We start from the raw sequence: 17,946 nt of genomic DNA on the forward strand, positions 1-17,946 counted from the left end.
ATAAATTCAAGGGCACACAACTCTCTTTCACAGAGTTTGCCAAAAATTGTATGGTTCTTACATATTTTCAATGAAATGAAATTTTATATGATTTGTTATGTGTTTACAATACCACAAATTCTGCTTTGGGTATTGTCCTCTGAATTGACAAAATAATTCAGATCAGTGGTATCAGAGCCATTTTCGATCGCTGCAGGTGCATCTACAGCCAATGAGCCGCTGCCCATACTATGCCAAACTCTTCCTTGTCTTCGTCTTCAGCAGAAGGAAACGAGGAAGCTACTGCAGCATCTACCAAGGAACCAGTACCTGCTACGCCTCAAGCTGACCAAGCTCCTGCTGCTACAGCAGATCAGGAAGAAGCGATTATTCTCTCGAGAGTCTCACTAGCACTTTCAAGTTACATGGCAGAATTTTATTTGGAAGATGATCGAGCAATGGGGCCCATTGCCTTTCAAGAAGGGAGTAATGATCAGAAATAAGTGATAGTATTAAATATTTTAATCTTTAATTAATTTTTGTCCTCATATAAATGTAATAACCTTTCAATACTAGATTGTCTTTTCGACTTCCGATGAGGACACAAATGTGGTGGTTGTTCAGCTTCTTTGAAAGCCTTATAAATAAGGCCAATTCGAAGCCAATTGCAAGGAGTTGGAGAGTTATGGAGTTACAGAGTTATAGGCATACGCTCCTTCACAAGATTGCCTAAATTGTACAGGCTCAGGCATACAACTCTCTTTTACAGAGTTTGCCCAAATGGGATAAATTCAAGGGCACACAACTCTCTTTCACAGAGTTTGCCAAAAATTGTATGGTTCTTACATATTTTCAATGAAATGAAATTTTATATGATTTGTTATGTGTTTACAATACCACAAATTCTGCTTTGGGTATTGTCCTCTGAATTGACAAAATAATTCAGATCATTCTGCAACTTACTCGAATTTGAATTCATTCTAGAGGAATTATTTCTTTAATGGAAACTAAATATAGTTCATACGAACTGTTGAATATCTTTTCCATCATAGAGCACTATCATAGTTGTAAGATAAGTTTAGAGATTTCTCCTTGATTTCTATTTTGAATTGTTGTACACTAATTTTTATGTAATATTCTTTTATAATATTTTCGAGTGATTATAATATAATATTAATTTATTTGATTTGAATATTTCAAGAATATTATTATTATTAATTAAATTATTATTATTTAAATAATAATTAAGTTTCAAATAATCATTCTTTGGTAATTATTATATTAATTAATAATTATTATTATTCCATTTATGATATATATAATGATCAAGGAGGGGACATGACACCGGATTTGGAACTACATGTCTTGGTTCTTTCTGCAATCAATGTTCACCTATTGTAAAGGACACACTTTCCAAAAATACACATACTAAAAATACTAAGTTCTTCAGAACTCAAAATTAGCGCAAATGGGGACATAGTGAAACTTACTAAAATAGACACTACTAAAAATAGTAAGTTTGTTTAAACTCAAAATTAGGCCAATTATGGCCATAGTGTAACTTACTAAAAATAGTAAGTTCATGAAAAACACTCAAATTTCACTGGAAGGCCCTTTGAAAGATTTTCTTTTCTACACTTAGCCAAATTTCACTATGCTCAAGATTACCGACTTCCTTTCTAAGTCTGCAAGACAGAAACCCTAAAATAGAAAATGCTTGCTTCCGGACAGCATAAATCATCACAACTCATCCAAACACCTAGGGATATGAGGAAATCATTGCTAGACTACCCAAAAACCCACAAACAAAAGACCAAGTGAACAAAAATGGTAGGGGGTTCCCATTTGCTATGGAGTGATGTGTGAAAAGGTCACAACAGGACTTCTATTTATTTTGTTAGGATGAGTGAAAGGGTCACAACATGACTTCTATTTATTTTGTTAGGGGTTGGTTATGAGACCTAGAAGTGTGTAGAAGGAAAATTTGTTTTTTTGTTTTAAGGTGAAGATTTCTAGCTGTAGATCATCAGTTCACAATGATTTTGTGTTTTGTATTAAATTATATGAATATTGTACTATGGTGTAAATTATCTCCAAGCTACACTATAATAGCTTTTGAATGGAATAATCAAGGGTTGCTGAAATTCTTCCTACACGTTTGTTGTAGTGAGCTATTTTTTGTGATTACCTTTTGCCTAAGGGATAGAGTAAATGCTTTCAAAAAGATGATGAAGTTGTTATGGGTTCAGAGGGATTACTAAGCATGATTGCATTGTAAGCTTTAGAGATCTTATAATCATAAGGCGGTAATAATATAGCAAAATATCTTCAAAACATGTTTAGCATTGTGGCATAAGATGCATGATATATGACTTTTGTACCCCTAGGATAGACATCAACTTTGTCTTGGTGTGTTCCAATTTTAGAAACCACCAAAACCTTAAAATCAAAATACCTTCACTTTCTGCATTTTTGTTTTAGTTTTTTTTTTCCTACTACACTTCATACCAGATGTGAATAAGAACAAGGGATGTACTAGTAATAACTATAGCCATACGAACCCTTGTTATTTTGTATGAAGTTTATCTATTGGACTCTATATTGTAACCTTGAGTTGTATTCTACATCCAATGCAATTAGAGAAATCCACCTTGGTTTTGCAAAGCCTAAAGTGCAGGGGAGATGAGTGTGATCAATCTTCCGTTCATTGGCCACTGATCTAGGGTTCTTGATAATAGGACTTGGCTAATCCTTAGAGAAACCTAGGCAATCTGTTGGAAACACCAACATATGTCAATTTCAATGGACTCTCATGAAAGGTGATGATGTAAGTTCTATAATATTTAAGGTTGTATCAAAGCTTTTTAAGAATTTCTGTGTGAGAGCCCCAATAGATTCCCTTATTTACCAATCACAAAAAAATAATGTTTAGCCAACACTGATCTGTTAAGGATGTCTGAGATGGCTCACCAAAGACATCAGACAAAAACCTTAATAGAATATTAAAATATGTTAATTTTAGTATTAATGCTCATTCAGTGTATATTCTATTTTAGAAAGATCGTCTTCGATCTTCTCAGCAGTTTCTTTTAGAAACTTGCTATTCTTGTAAATAGCTTGTATTATTTATGAGCGTTTTGCTCATTCTGTTTATTCAATCAATTCTTTGAAATCCATTGCGTGTTTTCGCACTGTATTATGGTATCAGAGCTACAGGAATTTTTTTCGAAAATTTTTTAATCCTAATTTCCAATTAGTGGAAATTTTCGAAATTATTTTTTTGAAAGAAAAATATTTTTTTGGCTTCTGGGCGGGATCGTCGTTTTGGTTTGCGTCGTGTCTTACCGCGCGAGCTGCAGGATTGTCGCGTTTTTTCGCGACCTGTGTTCGTCCTCGGCTTCGTGGTTCGTGGTTTCCGGCGCTGCGACCTGCAATCTCTTCCCGCGACCTGCAACAGTGCCTGTGTTCGTGACCAGTTCGGCGACCAGCAACCCGCGAGCACTGTGATCTGCTCGCGTCGCGATCTGAACCCGTCTGCAGGCACCGTCATCTGTTCGTGTCTGCAGGCTTCGGCCTTTGTCACCTCCGCGGCGCCACCTGCAACCGTAATCTGTTTGTGTCTGCAGGCTTCGGCCTTTGTCATCTCCGTGGCGCCACCTGCAACTGTTTTTTCTACACTATCGCGTGGAAACGGACCTCTGCAAACTTCGATTGAAGTTTTTCCTTCCGTTTTTTATCGAAGTTCAGTTTTTCTTGCAGATTCGTGGTGGGTTTTTCGAAACCTAATCTGGGTTGTTGTTCAATTTTTCTGGGTGCCTCGATTTTTGTGCCTCGATTTTCGAGCCCGCGAATCTAGATTCTGACAGGAGAATCCTTCTGGGTTTTTTGCACGCTTTTCTGGGTTGTCCTTGGATTTTTCTGGGTCAGCCAGGAATTTTTCTTGGGAACCGTGCAAATGGCTTCTCTCACCAATCTGATGCTCGAAGGCAGTCAACGCTTTAATGGTCATAACTACAACATCTGGAAGCAGCGTATGTTGACCATTTTTGAATATAGGCGTCTTGACCAGCTTGTTTTGGGCAAAGAACTCAGTCCTGGTACACCTGGTGCAGATCAAGATAAGTTTGATGAACGCAATCGGGAGGCAGTCATGCTTCTCAAACTCTCAGTAACTGATGATCAGTTACCGCAGATTCCTTCTGGCAAGACAGCTTCTGACATCTGGAAGCATCTGAAGGAATTGCATGAGACATCCGACAAGAGCCGAGCATTCTTTCTGAAGAATCAGTTGTTCTCCATTATGATGGACGAACGTATGTCCTTACAGGAGCACCTCACGAGGATTAAGGACATTCGAGATCAACTCGAAGCTATTGGTCGGACTATGGAGGAAGAAGACATGGTTGTAATCACTTTAAAAAGTCTTCCGAAATCGTATGAACACTTCATTGAAACCCTCAATATTACTTCCACTAATGTTGATCTGAAGTTTTCAGACCTATGCACCAAACTTCTACAGCAGGATCGCTGGAAACAGCAATTTGGTAGTAGTACTACATCAGCCTCCTCGGAAAATGCCTTCACAGCTCAATCCTTTCAGAAGGATAAAGGCAAATTTCAGTCCTCTCAGTCTTCTCAGCAGAAAGGCTCTTCTCAGACACAGGATGGAGCTAAGAAGAAAAATGTGCAGTGCAATTACTGTCACAAGTACGGCCATATGAAGAAAGATTGCCGTCAGAGGCTCGCTTCTGAACAAAAGAAGCAGGGAGGGTCACACCAGAAGGCGCATGTTGCAGAACATTCCGAGCAGAAGGAGTCCGCCTTTTATGCTTTTATGGCTAAGAGGTCTTCAGATCATGCCAGGTCTTCTGCTTGGTACATCGATTCTGGTGCATCACGTCACTTTTCTCATCGGCGTGACTGGTTTACAGACTTCTCACCTTTCAGTGATTCCGTTGTATTTGGCGGAGGTGAGGAGTATACAGTTGTTGGCAGAGGCACTGTTCAGATACAGTCTGGTGGCAGGACTCTTCTTTTTCTGAATGTGTATTATGTTCCTGGAATGGAACTTAATCTGCTTTCTGTCAGCCAGATTATGAGGAATTCTCCTCAACTAGATGTGGTGTTCAGTGCTCACAAGTGCTCCATCATTGATCGGGAGACTCGTCTTACTGTTGCTGTTGGTCTAGAGGATCATGGCCTATATAGGCTCCTTGACACTGGTGATTCTCCTGAAGTGGCTCTGGCAGCTCGTGTTTCTCCTCTTAGCACTTTGTGGCATCAGCGATATGGACATCTCAACATTCAGTATCTCTCTCAGCTGTCTCGGGAGGGACTTGTTTCAGGGTTACCTGATATTCAGACTCAGCATCTTGGAGTATGCGGCGCCTGTCAAGCTGGCAAACAGCATCGAACTTCATTCCCACATGGAAAGTCTTGGCGCGCATCTAAGGTACTTCAATTACTTCATGCTGATATTTGTGGTCCTATGAATACATCTTCTGTTACTGGTTGCAAATATTTTTTGCTTATTGTAGATGATTTCAGTAGAAAGATGTGGGTGTACTTTCTTAAACATAAATCAGATGTATTTAGTATCTTTCAGAAGTTTAAGTCCTTTGTTGAAAAAGAGTCTGGACAAAGTATCATTACTCTTAGGACAGATAACGGGGGGGAATTTTGTTCTTCTGCATTCTCCAACTTCTGTGATACCCATGGCATCAAACGCCAGTTGACTACACCCTACACTCCTCAGCAAAACAGTGTTGTCGAGCGTCGCAATCGTACGGTTGTTGAGATGGCTCGTTCTATGTTACAACACAGGAGTGTTCCGAATAAGTATTGGGCTGAAGCAGTATTTACTGCTGTCTACCTTCTTAACCGTTCTCCTACTCAGGCTGTTAAGGGGAAGACTCCAGAAGAGGTTTGGTCTGGTCGGAAGCCTCAGATCAGCCACCTGAAGGTTTTTGGCTCTGTTGCCTATGTTTGGATTCCAGATGCTAAGCGCTCCAAGTTGGATTCCAAAAGCCAGAAACTTATGATGACAGGATACAGTGATCACCATAAGGCCTACAGACTGATAGATATAGACACTGAACGTCTTATCTTCAGTCGTGATGTTGTATTTGATGAAGACAGTGGATTTTTTCAGTCCCCTTCTTCTGAGCAGATTTCTGATGGTCAGCCTCACAGTGTTCTTATTCCATTAGGTTCGCCTGATGGGAGGGATGATGCAGAATCTATTTTCGATGATGCACTACCTGAGTTCCCTCCGGAGAATAATCCTCCTCTTGCTGCTCCTGTTCCTGATCCTGAGCCTCTTCCAGCTCCTCCAGATGTTAGCACTTCTACTCTCCGGCCTAAATGGTGGGCCAAGACTATTGGTGATCTCAGGGATACTGAGCTCATTGAGGGTAGAACCTCCCGTAATAAGAGCAAACAGCAGCATACAGTCAATTTTGCTCTCATGGCTAACATACACAGTGTTTTTGAACCTCAGACATATTCAGAGGCTAAAGGTATACCTGAGTGGGAACAGGCTATGGAAGCTGAGTTCCAGAGTCTTCAGAAGAATCACACTTGGGCCCTTTCTGATCTTCCTTCAGGGAAGAAGCCCATTAGCTGCAAATGGGTGTACAAAGTAAAATACAAAGCTGATGGAACCCTAGACAAGTATAAGGCTCGTCTTGTTGCTCGTGGGTTCTCACAGAAAGAAGGCATTGACTACGAGGAGACTTTTGCTCCTACAGCCAAAATGAGTACCATACGGCTCGTTCTTGCCTTAGCAGCCCAGTTCAGTTGGAAAGTCCATCAAATGGACGTAAAGAGTGCCTTTTTGAATGGTGACTTACAGGAAGAAGTCTACATGACGCAACCCCCAGGATTCAAGGTTGCTGGTCAAGAACAGAAGGTCTGTAGACTAGTCAAAGCACTCTATGGTCTGAAACAAGCTCCTCGGGCTTGGTACATGAAAATTGATAAGTACCTGACAGATCATGGCTTTCAGCGGAGTCCATCTGATGCAAACCTGTATATCAAGCATACTAGTAATGATATTCTGTTTGTAGTTGTCTATGTGGATGACTTAATCATTACTGGCAGTTCAGCACATTTGATCACTGGGATCAAACAGGATTTGTGCCGCACTTTTGATATGACAGATTTGGGACTTCTACATTACTGCTTAGGAGTTGAAGTTTGGCAGACTGAGACCAGTATCTTTCTCTCTCAGTCCAAGTATGCCAGAAGTCTTGTGGACAGGTTCAGAATGCAGGATTGCAAACCTGCCTCTACTCCTATGGAACCCGGGCTCAAACTTTCAGCTCAGTCATCCTCACCAGTTGTGGATGAATCTCTGTTCAGGCAACTAGTGGGCAGTCTCATCTATCTTACTGCTACTAGACCTGACATCAGTTTTGCAGTGAGCTACATTTCACGCTTCATGACAGCTCCCAAGGCTGATCATTGGTTAGCAGCGAAGCGTGTGCTGCGTTATGTGAGTGGCACTTCTGATTATGGACTTCTGTACACTCGGAGTTCTGATCCTATACTCAGTGGTTACACAGATTCTGACTGGGCAGGTTCGGTTGATGACCGTAAGTCTACAGCAGGGTATGTGTTTAGTTTGGGATCTGGTGCTGTCACATGGACTAGTAAGAAGCAGCAGGCAGTGGCTCTCTCCTCGACGGAAGCAGAGTATCGGGGAGCAGTTAAGGCATCTTGTGAGGCGGTTTGGCTTCGGCGAATGCTTGCGGATATGCATGTCTCCCAGGCAGGTCCTACTCCCTTGTTCTGTGATAATCAGGGAGTGCTCAAACTCGCCAAGAATCCAGTCTTCCATGAAAGAACCAAGCATGTGGAAACGCATTGTCACTATATTCGACAGCTGGTTGAAGACGGATCCATCCAGTTGCTGTATGTTCCTACCTCGGAGCAGCCAGCAGACATATTCACCAAGCCCCTTGGTCCTGATAAATTTGTAAAATTCAGGGGGTCTATAGGTGTAGTTAATAGATTGAGCATTAAGGGAGGGTAATAGAATATTAAAATATGTTAATTTTAGTATTAATGCTCATTCAGTGTATATTCTATTTTAGAAAGATCGTCTTCGATCTTCTCAGCAGTTTCTTTTAGAAACTTGCTATTCTTGTAAATAGCTTGTATTATTTATGAGCGTTTTGCTCATTCTGTTTATTCAATCAATTCTTTGAAATCCATTGCGTGTTTTCGCACTGTATTAAACCTAATGCACAGTTTGTGCAAAAGCTTCAAATAACTTGAGCAATTGCCAAAACCTTCAATCATGCTATATTAAGATTGATAATAATATTAGTGAATTGAGGTGAAGCACTTAAGTAGCTTATTCTACTTCTTTAAGTAATCATTTACTATAATTTGACTGTTATGAATCATCGAGTTATTATTATTTTATCAAATATCTAAGCATGTCACAAGGTGATGGACTATAATACAAAGCTTGTGCTAGACTTGACTTAGTAGGATTTACCAAAAAATGTATGGTCAACCTTTTTAGAACTTCACTTGGAAAATGGCTCTTTTCTTTTTCTTCATTTGATCAATTATACGCTTCTTATCGATGATGAAGTTCTGATATGACATCCTTAAATTATGAAAAACTAATAACATGTAAAATCAACGCATTGAAATCTCATCATCTAAGTTAAACAAAATGCTTCTGTAGTGCTGCAAATGGAATTGAAGATGCTGAGGTTAATTTACAATTACCTGTCATTTAAATTCAAAAGTGAAAATCAAAATGTCCAATGAATTTAAAACTAGCATAAGCAAAAGCTTAGGAACTACATTGCATTCAACACACACCTTCGAAGAGAACTATTGGAATTTGGGATAACAACGTCAGAATATTCATCCAATGCACTCTCCAGCACTGAGGGGTCATTTGTAACCAGTGTTCCTAACCGCTCTTCAATCGAACTAATTCTCTGTCGGCTTAACAACAAATGAAACAAGAAAAAATGAATACAAACAAACTGAAAAGTAAATATACAGCACAATATTTTTTATCAAGTTAGCAAAGAAACATACAGTGCTCATGGAGAAGTGTGTTGCAAGACCAGCAACAACCATTTCTGCTCCATTCAATCGTTCCCCGGTTAATGCCAAGTACTCCCCTACATTACAAAGTTAAATTGATAAAAGCTAAGCTCCTGACCATTAGACAGGCATATAAAGGAAGCTGCTCATGAAGCTATAGGTTTTATGTACAAAAAGCATGAAATGCAAAGAAGCTCAACACTGCAAACAAAGTTATAGGTGAAGAGACCTATACAAATATAAGTGAAGAGCAAGTAACTCACTCACTCATACTAGGTGTCAAGTTCCTGCATATGACGGCTATGTACAGAAGGGTTACAAACTCCAATATTCTCGTGGGAATCAACAAGGCGATGCACTTAATATAACTACCATATTTCCTAACTATGTTGAGTGAGGAAAAAATTGTTTAGTAGAAAATATTACATGAAATCTTATTATATTTTCTTTCTAAGGAAACTTACAAAATCATAAAATGATAATAATCCTATATATTAACTTTATGACATTTGATAATTACCCAAATAAAGGGTACATTCTGATACAGGTAATATAGGTATAAGTAAAGCATATACAAGTGAGAAGCATCAAAATATTCAGTAGTAAGATTTATTAATCCTCCGTGTAATGGTAAATAATAAATATAGAATATTCAGTAGTGAAATAAATTATTCATCCATGTAATGGTAAATACATGAAGGTTGCTTGATTCGCAAATGATAATTGCGGAGGGAAAATACCAAGTAGTTAAACTGCTCTACAACAAATAGCAACGGCATGGATGACAAATAAAAGCTGAAATTCAAGTTACGAAAATAGTTTCCATCTGGAATCTATCATAAAAAATGGTTGCAAGTTTTGCACTTTTCAAGCTATTGCTTTCCACAGTATAAGAAACCAGTGCTATCTTTAACAAAATGATACGCAATTCCAAACCAAAAAAATAAAAGCATGTGCAGAAAAAGTTTGCGAAAGATTATGGTTCTTCAAACTATTGATTCTATGTTTTAATAGAATTTTAACACAATCATATCAGCTGTAATGTGATTCTAGATCACACTATATTTGGAAAGATATGTTACACAACTTTCCAAAAGGTAGATCATGGGAGGGACAAGCATGTATCAGGGAGGTCAAATACGCTCAAAATGTCAAGACAGTGGCAGAAGATGTATCAGGGAGCCCACCTCAAATCTATAAAAGAACAAAATAAAGTAAATTTCCAAAAGTGTATACATTAATTTTATCTTTTAACTAAAAATAATTACTAGCACACACAATAAAAGCACTAATCAACATTAGCCTTTTATCCAATAACTGATTGCAAATTCTAGAGAATGTTTTTCAGAGTTCCCATGGCCACTTCCATTCACAACAGATGAATGATGTATTTGGGTTGGGGGATGTCTTGGAGCTCAATATAGATCACTTTAATTAAGAAAACAAATAGGGGGGCATCTTGAAATGCATTGGAGGATATTCCAACATCCCACGGGGACATTCAGGTTTCCAAAGGGGATTTCCACTCATCCAGTTATAAGTCTACTTTTGGTTATTTTATGTACAATATTTTATTTTTGGGTCTCAGATGATTGATGAATCAAATTCTGGTTCTGGTCATAGATCCCGAACTCATAAATATATATTTCTAAGTCCAAATTTTCACAATCATTGTCTCTAGAATTGTTAAATTTGTAATTAATTATTAAAAATTATATGTAAAAAAGACAATAAACATTGGGAAAGATATATAGCCAAAAGTTGAGAGTACACCTACCAATTTTGTTAATGTTGTGTAGCTTCGGTCAGATAATTCTGATCATCAAAATCAAATGCTTAAGTGGCCAATTGACCTTAAGCATTTGATAGTTGCTTTATCCTTGCAAGTTATGTTAAATTAGCTTATATGTATTGTCACTGAAGTATTTATAATTGATGATTGGATTTAATACTCATTAATATATGTATCTATATATCTATACATACAATAATGTTTGTGATTTACATTATTGATATATATGTATATATAATATATACATACATTTTTGTAATAAAGAAAAAGCTGATTATTAAATATGTTTATTAAAACCAATAATCGATATAATCGACTTGTTACATTTAATCGCTTGACAAACGTTAGTCGACTTAAAGTTGAGTTGGTTAATTATACCATCTTGCATCTTAGCATATTGTCTTTAATGTTTATCGGTCTGACCCTCACGGGTTTGTGGAGACATGTCTCTACGGTAGAGACATGTCTCTACGTGGATGCTATTCCACGTAGAGCCTCCACACCATTGTATATACGGTGTATAGCTGCGGTTAAGGGGCAATATAGAAATCGGAAATATTGAACCAGCCGGCCTACACAAAAAACAAACATTGCTGTTACATATTCATTGAAATACAAATCATAAATTCTGATTGTTGTTTCTTACTTGCTTATATTCAAAAGAGATCAAATCAATATATGATAAAAGAAGTACTTTGATAAATAAAATAACCCTTAGCATTCTCATATCTGATAAAATTAACATGGTATCAGAGCCAGTCTAAGGAAGATCATGTCAGATTTAAATCAAGAATAGGAATTATATTGAAATTACATATAAACTCCCCTATCTCTTACTTACCTCAAAATGGCAAATGGGGTTGAATTTGAGGACCGCCTTGAAGGGCATCAAATTTCGTTTCACGGAAATTTAGAATCATGAGTACACTAAGAGAACAGGAATTAGAAACCCTCGTGCACAAAGATTCATCCATGCCAGAAGATGAAGATGAGCAAAGACTATGGATTAAAAACAATAACAAAACTATGAAGATATTGGTAGATGCAGTGAAAGATCACATAGTGCCTATCATCTCCAAATTGGATACAGCAAGCAAAATGTTTTCAACATTGGAAAACATGTATGAAATTAACAACACCAGCAAGGTACTATCCTTAAAACAAAAACTTCATCATATAAAGATACATAAGGGTGAATCTATCACCTCATATTTCATGAGAATTACAGAATTAAAAGACCAACTCTCTACAATTGGTCATATCGCAGATAGTAAGGAGCTAACCCTGTTAGCACTAAATGGACTACCAGGATCATGGGAAGGATTCATACAAGGAATCAGTGCTCATGCCGAGCTACCTGATTTTGATAGATTAAAGATTGATTACATCCCGGAGGAAACAACACTTATTGTAAGGGGAGATAATCAAACCACTTCAAATGAAGACATTTGTGTTCTAAATTCTTCCTCACACAAAAAGGGAAAGAAAAGAAATTTTAAAGGGAAGAAGGACAAAGAACCTAAAGGAAATAAAGGAAAATACTCTCACAAAAGGAAACGAGATATGACCAAAGTCCAATGTTTTAGATGTGATGAATATGGACACTATGCCATTAAGTGCCCAGACAGATTAAAGACTCAAGTCTCCATTGCAGAAGTTGGAAGATCAAGGGAAGACGAAAAATCAGAAAAGCTTGTATTCTACTCTACCCTTTCAAGTCAAGTTTCAACAAACCCTAATACTTGGGTAATTGACAATGGAGCATCCAGGCATATTACTGGATTCAAAGAACATCTTGATGACTTAAAAGAAAATTCAAATGAAGATGTAACCATTGGGGATGATTCAAGCTACCCTGTGAAAGGGATTGGGACCTGCACCATAAATCTGAAATCAGGGATTACTCTTCAACTCTCAGGAGTACTAAATGCTAAGTCACCGTATTCGGCGAATTTCTGCCTTCAGGTTCGAAATTCGCCGAACTTCAAAAGATCACATAAATTCGGATGAAATTCGTACGGAGGGAATAGATGACGTGTTTTCCGAAATTATTTTTTTTGTGTCATGCTTTTTAGGGTTTCGTCTTTTTTTTTAATAAATATGGCCTGAAACTTGATGCAACACGCATCTCAATCACTCGATCTGGTTTTTCGCCAAATCACTGCCTCTGTCAATCCGTCAAAGCCGCAGGGTTCACACAGTCAGCCCTTCCAAGCCGGAGACGCCGCCCTTCGCCCTTCGAAGCCGTAGCACGCCGCCGCAGCCGCCGCAGCACACCACCCTTCGCCGCTGAAGCACACCGCCCTTCGAAGCCACAACACGCAGCCACAGCATGCCACCCTTCGAATGCTCCCTGCCTTCCGTCACTTCATCCTCGAAGAGCCGACTTGCCCAGGTAGGCTTCGGCTTCATCTATGAATTTTTATTTTTTTTTAAATTTAGGTTTTATTAATACAAATTATTGTTTTACAATGTATTATCATTATGTAATACTAAATTGTTTATTTTTTAGTTATTTTTTAAAAATTTAAAACAATATATATTGTTTCATATTATAATTTATATTAATGATTTTTTATTATATTATTTATTATTATGTAGGCGTTTGTTTCAGATCTTTTAAATTTTTAAAAATTTATTTTTAGGTTTTATTAAGACATAAATTATTGTTATACAATGTAATATTAGATTGTTTATTTTTTAGTTTTTTATTAAAACAAAATATTTTATTTAATATTATATTAATGGTTTTTTATTAAATTGTTTATTATTATATTTTTTAGTTTTAGTCTTTTAATTGTTTTATAAAGTTAAAATAAAAAATTAATACATTTTTATAATATTGTTTAAAAAATTGTAGTGTACTATTTTATTTTGTAACCAAAAATAAAAATTAGTATTTGTTTATTTTTTGTTAAAATATAAATATATTAATAAATGTTTATGTTAAAATTTAATATTTTTATTTTGAAAATATGAAATAAATGTAGTGTTTATTTTGTTTTTTAATTTAAAATAAAAAAATGTATTAAATTTTTGTTTTTATGTTTATTAATAAAGAATGTATTATTTATTTTGTTTTTAGAGTTAAAAATGTAAATTTCATATATATTGCATTTTAATGTTTTTAAAATAAAATGCAGTAAATGATTTAAATATTAAATATTATTTTTTTATTGACTCGTGCAGATCATAATTAAATGGCTCCAAAAAAATCAGAATCCGAAGCATGGAAACATGTGGCTCGAAATGGTGTTCATCTCGTTTGTAACAGGTGTAAGAAAAAATTTACTGGAAGTAAAACAAGGGCAAGAGACCACTTGCTTGGTCTTACTGCAGGTACAGGTGGAGGTGTTGAAGCATGTCCAGACATGCCTGACAATCTAAGAGTTGTTTTAGAGAGAGAACAATCCTCTTCAATTGTAGGAATGATGAAGAAGACACCAAAAAAACAAAGAATTGAAGAGGATGTGTCCAAGTTCACCTCTACTATGTCTTCTTCCACTTTTTCGAAGGCCACAGGTGCATCAAAAGAAAATCGAACATTGAACAGCTTTTGGAAACCAGTAGAAAAACAACAAGTGGATGATGCATTAGCTGATTTGTTCTATACAAGTGCCACCCCATTCAATGTGGCAAGAAACCCTCATTTTTGTAATGCAATCCAGAAAGTTGCAGAGTTTGGCAAAGGGTACACGCCTCCAAGTTCAAAGGCTTTCAGGACAACTCTTTTAGAGAGGTCAAAAGATAGAGTGACAACAAAATTAGCTGAGGTCAAACCCTCTTGGAAGGTAACAGGTTGCACTATCTTGAGTGATGGATGGTCAGATATATGTCAAAGGCCATTGATTAATGTTTTGGTAGCTTCCCTTGAAGGTGTTGTGTTTTTGAAAGTGATTGACACCATGAACCATAAGAAAACTTCAGAGTATATTTTTCAGATATTAGAGGAAGCCATTCTTGAAGGAGGGGCAGAAAATGTGGTTCAGGTGGTCACTGATAGTGCAGCAAATTGTGTGGGAGCTGGGAGGCTGATTGTAGAGAAATATCCACAAATATATTGGAGCCCATGTGCAGCCCATTGTCTAGATTTGTTGCTTCATGACTTGGCCAAATTCCCATGGATACATGAAGCAATTCATCGAGGAAGAGCAATTGCAAATTTTATTAGAAATCATCGCCTCACATTGAGCTTGTACAGGCAACATGCAACCAGGGAGTTGTTGAGGCCTTGTGACACAAGGTTTGCTTCATTTTATATCACTTTGAAAAGAGTGATTAAAGAGAAAGCAGCTTTGAGATCAGTGATCTATTCCAATGAGTGGAAAAGTTCAGTGCTTTCTAAAAGTGCCAAGGGAAAGAACATAGAGCAAATCATTTTAAACACTAGTTTTTGGGAAAGTGGAGCAAAGGTTTTGAATATATGTGGGCCAATTGTTGATGTTCTTCGCATGGTGGATTGTGACACTCCTTGCCTTGGCATGCTTTATGAAAACATGGACCGTTGTAATGAATCTATTCAGAGAGCACTCAATAATGTAGAAGCAGAGTAAATGGAGATATGGCAGATAGTTGATGCCACATGGAAAATGATGCACACACCTTTACATGCAGCAACTTGCTATTTGGAGCCTAAGTTATTTCATATTGATAGACAAAGTGATTCTGAAATTATGTCAGGGCTTTATGAAGCCATTAGCAAGTTTGAACAAAATCAAACAACTTCAACTCTAATTAGAGACCAGTGCTGGAAATACAAGAGAGGAGAAGGATTGTTTGGAATAGAAGCAGCCCAAGAAGATATGTTGCGAGCTGAGGTTTCTGCGTATAGATGGTGGATGAGCTATGGAGCACATACTCCTAAACTACAGCGCTTTGCCATTCGAATTTTGAGTCAGGGAGCAAGTTCATCAGCTTGTGAGAGGAATTGGAGTTGCTTTGACCACATCCATTCCAAAAAGAGGAATAAGTTGCTGTCCGGAAAGCTGGGAGATCTTGTCTACATTCGCAGCAATCTAAAATTGTTCATGAACAGATCAGCAAATGATTCCACATCTTCTTCACAACAACAAATTTCAGAAGACATAGCAGCCGGAGTTGAAGATGAGCCTGACTTTTTGGATGATGAATTGGGCAGTGATACCGATGATGATGCTACAGCAGCTCAGCCATGTGCTCTTGATGACTTGGAACTTTTTTGACGTTCTATAATCTTGTCTTTTGATTGTACCTTTTTGACTAAAAGACTTCTTCACACTCTTGATGACTTGTAGCCTTTTTGAAGTTCTTAAGTCTCGACTTTTGATTGTATCTTTTTGACAAAAAACATATCAGCAATCGTGATTATTGTGATTTCAAATGTTTCTTATGGTATCTGAATGTTGCATCTTAGCTCATTGTATCTAAATGTTGCATCTTAAACTATTTGATAAGTTATTTGAAATACTACTTATATTTTTTTTAAAACTAAAAATTATATAAGGCGAATTTAATGCCGATTTTTTTTTCCTAATTTTTTTGCCCTTGCTGAACTTCATGCGAATTTCATGGTTGCCGAATTCGAATGCGGTGACTTAGACTATATGTACCAGGGATAAAAAGAAATCTAGTCTCCATTTAAGCACTTGAAAACAAGGGTTATAGAGTCACCTTCATGGAAGGAAAAGTCTTGGCTTGGCCAAAGAATTCAACCATAAAGAAAGCCTACACAATTGGAGTAAGGCACAGATGTCTTTATAAACTATGCACGTCTCTCCCTCAAGCTTTGTTACATGAATCACTAGACTCAAATGAAATCTGGCACAGGAGGTTAAGGCATCTACATTTCCGAGCTCTTCCCACAATTGAAAAGTTGGTGATTGGTCTACCCAAATTAAAACAAAATCATGAAGGTACGTGCAAAGGATGTGCTCTTGGAAAGAACACAAAAGGTATCTTTCACTCCAGCATTAGCAAAACTACAAATATATTAGAAATTGTTCATTCTGATTTATGTGGACCAATATCTGTAACCTCCTTAGGAGGATTTTATATTACATTATTTTTGTTGATGACTATTCTAGGAAGACATGAATCTATTTCCTAAAATGTAAAGGGTCAGAATAAATAGGAAAAATAGGTCTATTGTAGAAGCTGCTAGAGCCACGATGTATGACCAAAATTTAAACACCTTCTTCTGGGCAGAAGCATCTAGCATTGTTGTATACATTCAAAACAAGAGCCCTCACTCTCTCCTAGATAATAAAACCCCGGAAGAAGCCTTCTCTAGAGTTAAGTCTGACATAAGCCATCTAAGAATCTTTGGTTGTCTTGTATATATTGATAAACCAGAAGAAAAGAGGACCAAGCTAGATCCCTCAGGCAGAAAAGGCATTTTTGTAGGTTATAGTGAAACGTCCAAAGCTTACAGGATTTATATTCCAAGTCAAAAGCAAATTGAACTAAGTAGAGATGTGATATTTGAAAAAGATATTGCCTTCATGAAATCTAAAAGCTCTCGAGATTTAGAAGACCCTCATCCTCCTCAAAACATGGAAGAAGATCCAGTTCCTGGGATTTAGAGGGAGACTCCAGAAACTATAAACAATGATGATAATGAGAATAACTCAGATCCTCAAAATCATGTCCCCCCTGAGAATCGTAAAAGGCCTCTTTGGGCCAGAAAAATGATTCAAGAAGCAAAAGACTATGCAGCACCTCCAGGGACATTCAGGGAAAGCAAAAGACCCCATAAGTTATCCAGCTATATTGCACTAATGAGTGAAATCATAAACTCAAAACCATCTAGCGTAAATGAAGCCTTAGAAAGACATGGTTGAAAGGAATGCTATGCAGCTAAAATATGTGAGTACAGGCAAGCAGATTGCAGACATTCTCGCCAAACCTTTGTCTAAAGCAAAGGCTGAGTACTTTCGTAAGAAACTTGGCGTGGTTGAAAATGTAAGTTAAATTGAGACTGTAATTTTTGATCTATTGTACTATTTCTTTTTTGTCATGTATGAAACTATATGACTATTTAATCTTTGTGTGACTTTGAAAGATGACGATTTTTCAAAGTTTCACTTATTTTGGTTAATATTGTAGAGTGACGACTTCAGAGT

The 17,946-nt window shown here is 37.1% G+C and overlaps 1 protein-coding gene across 5 annotated transcripts in view; it reads right to left on the minus strand.

Annotated features, from left to right (window-relative positions):
• Nucleotides 1–17,946, minus strand: part of LOC131032842 (3-hydroxyisobutyryl-CoA hydrolase-like protein 1, mitochondrial) — a 77,095-nt gene that overhangs the window by 14,928 nt on the left and 44,221 nt on the right. For all 5 annotated transcript variants that reach the window (XM_057963917.2, XM_057963914.2, XM_057963916.2 and 2 more), the window contains 2 exons: nucleotides 9,046–9,131; nucleotides 8,821–8,942 (listed from right to left, as the gene is read on the minus strand). In XM_057963917.2, the coding sequence (XP_057819900.2) occupies nucleotides 8,821–8,942; nucleotides 9,046–9,131 (208 nt within the window). The remainder of the gene's footprint in view (nucleotides 1–8,820; nucleotides 8,943–9,045; nucleotides 9,132–17,946) is intronic.

This window comes from Cryptomeria japonica, chromosome 5, assembly GCF_030272615.1.
Source record: "Cryptomeria japonica chromosome 5, Sugi_1.0, whole genome shotgun sequence".
NCBI classification, from domain to species: domain Eukaryota; kingdom Viridiplantae; phylum Streptophyta; class Pinopsida; order Cupressales; family Cupressaceae; genus Cryptomeria; species Cryptomeria japonica.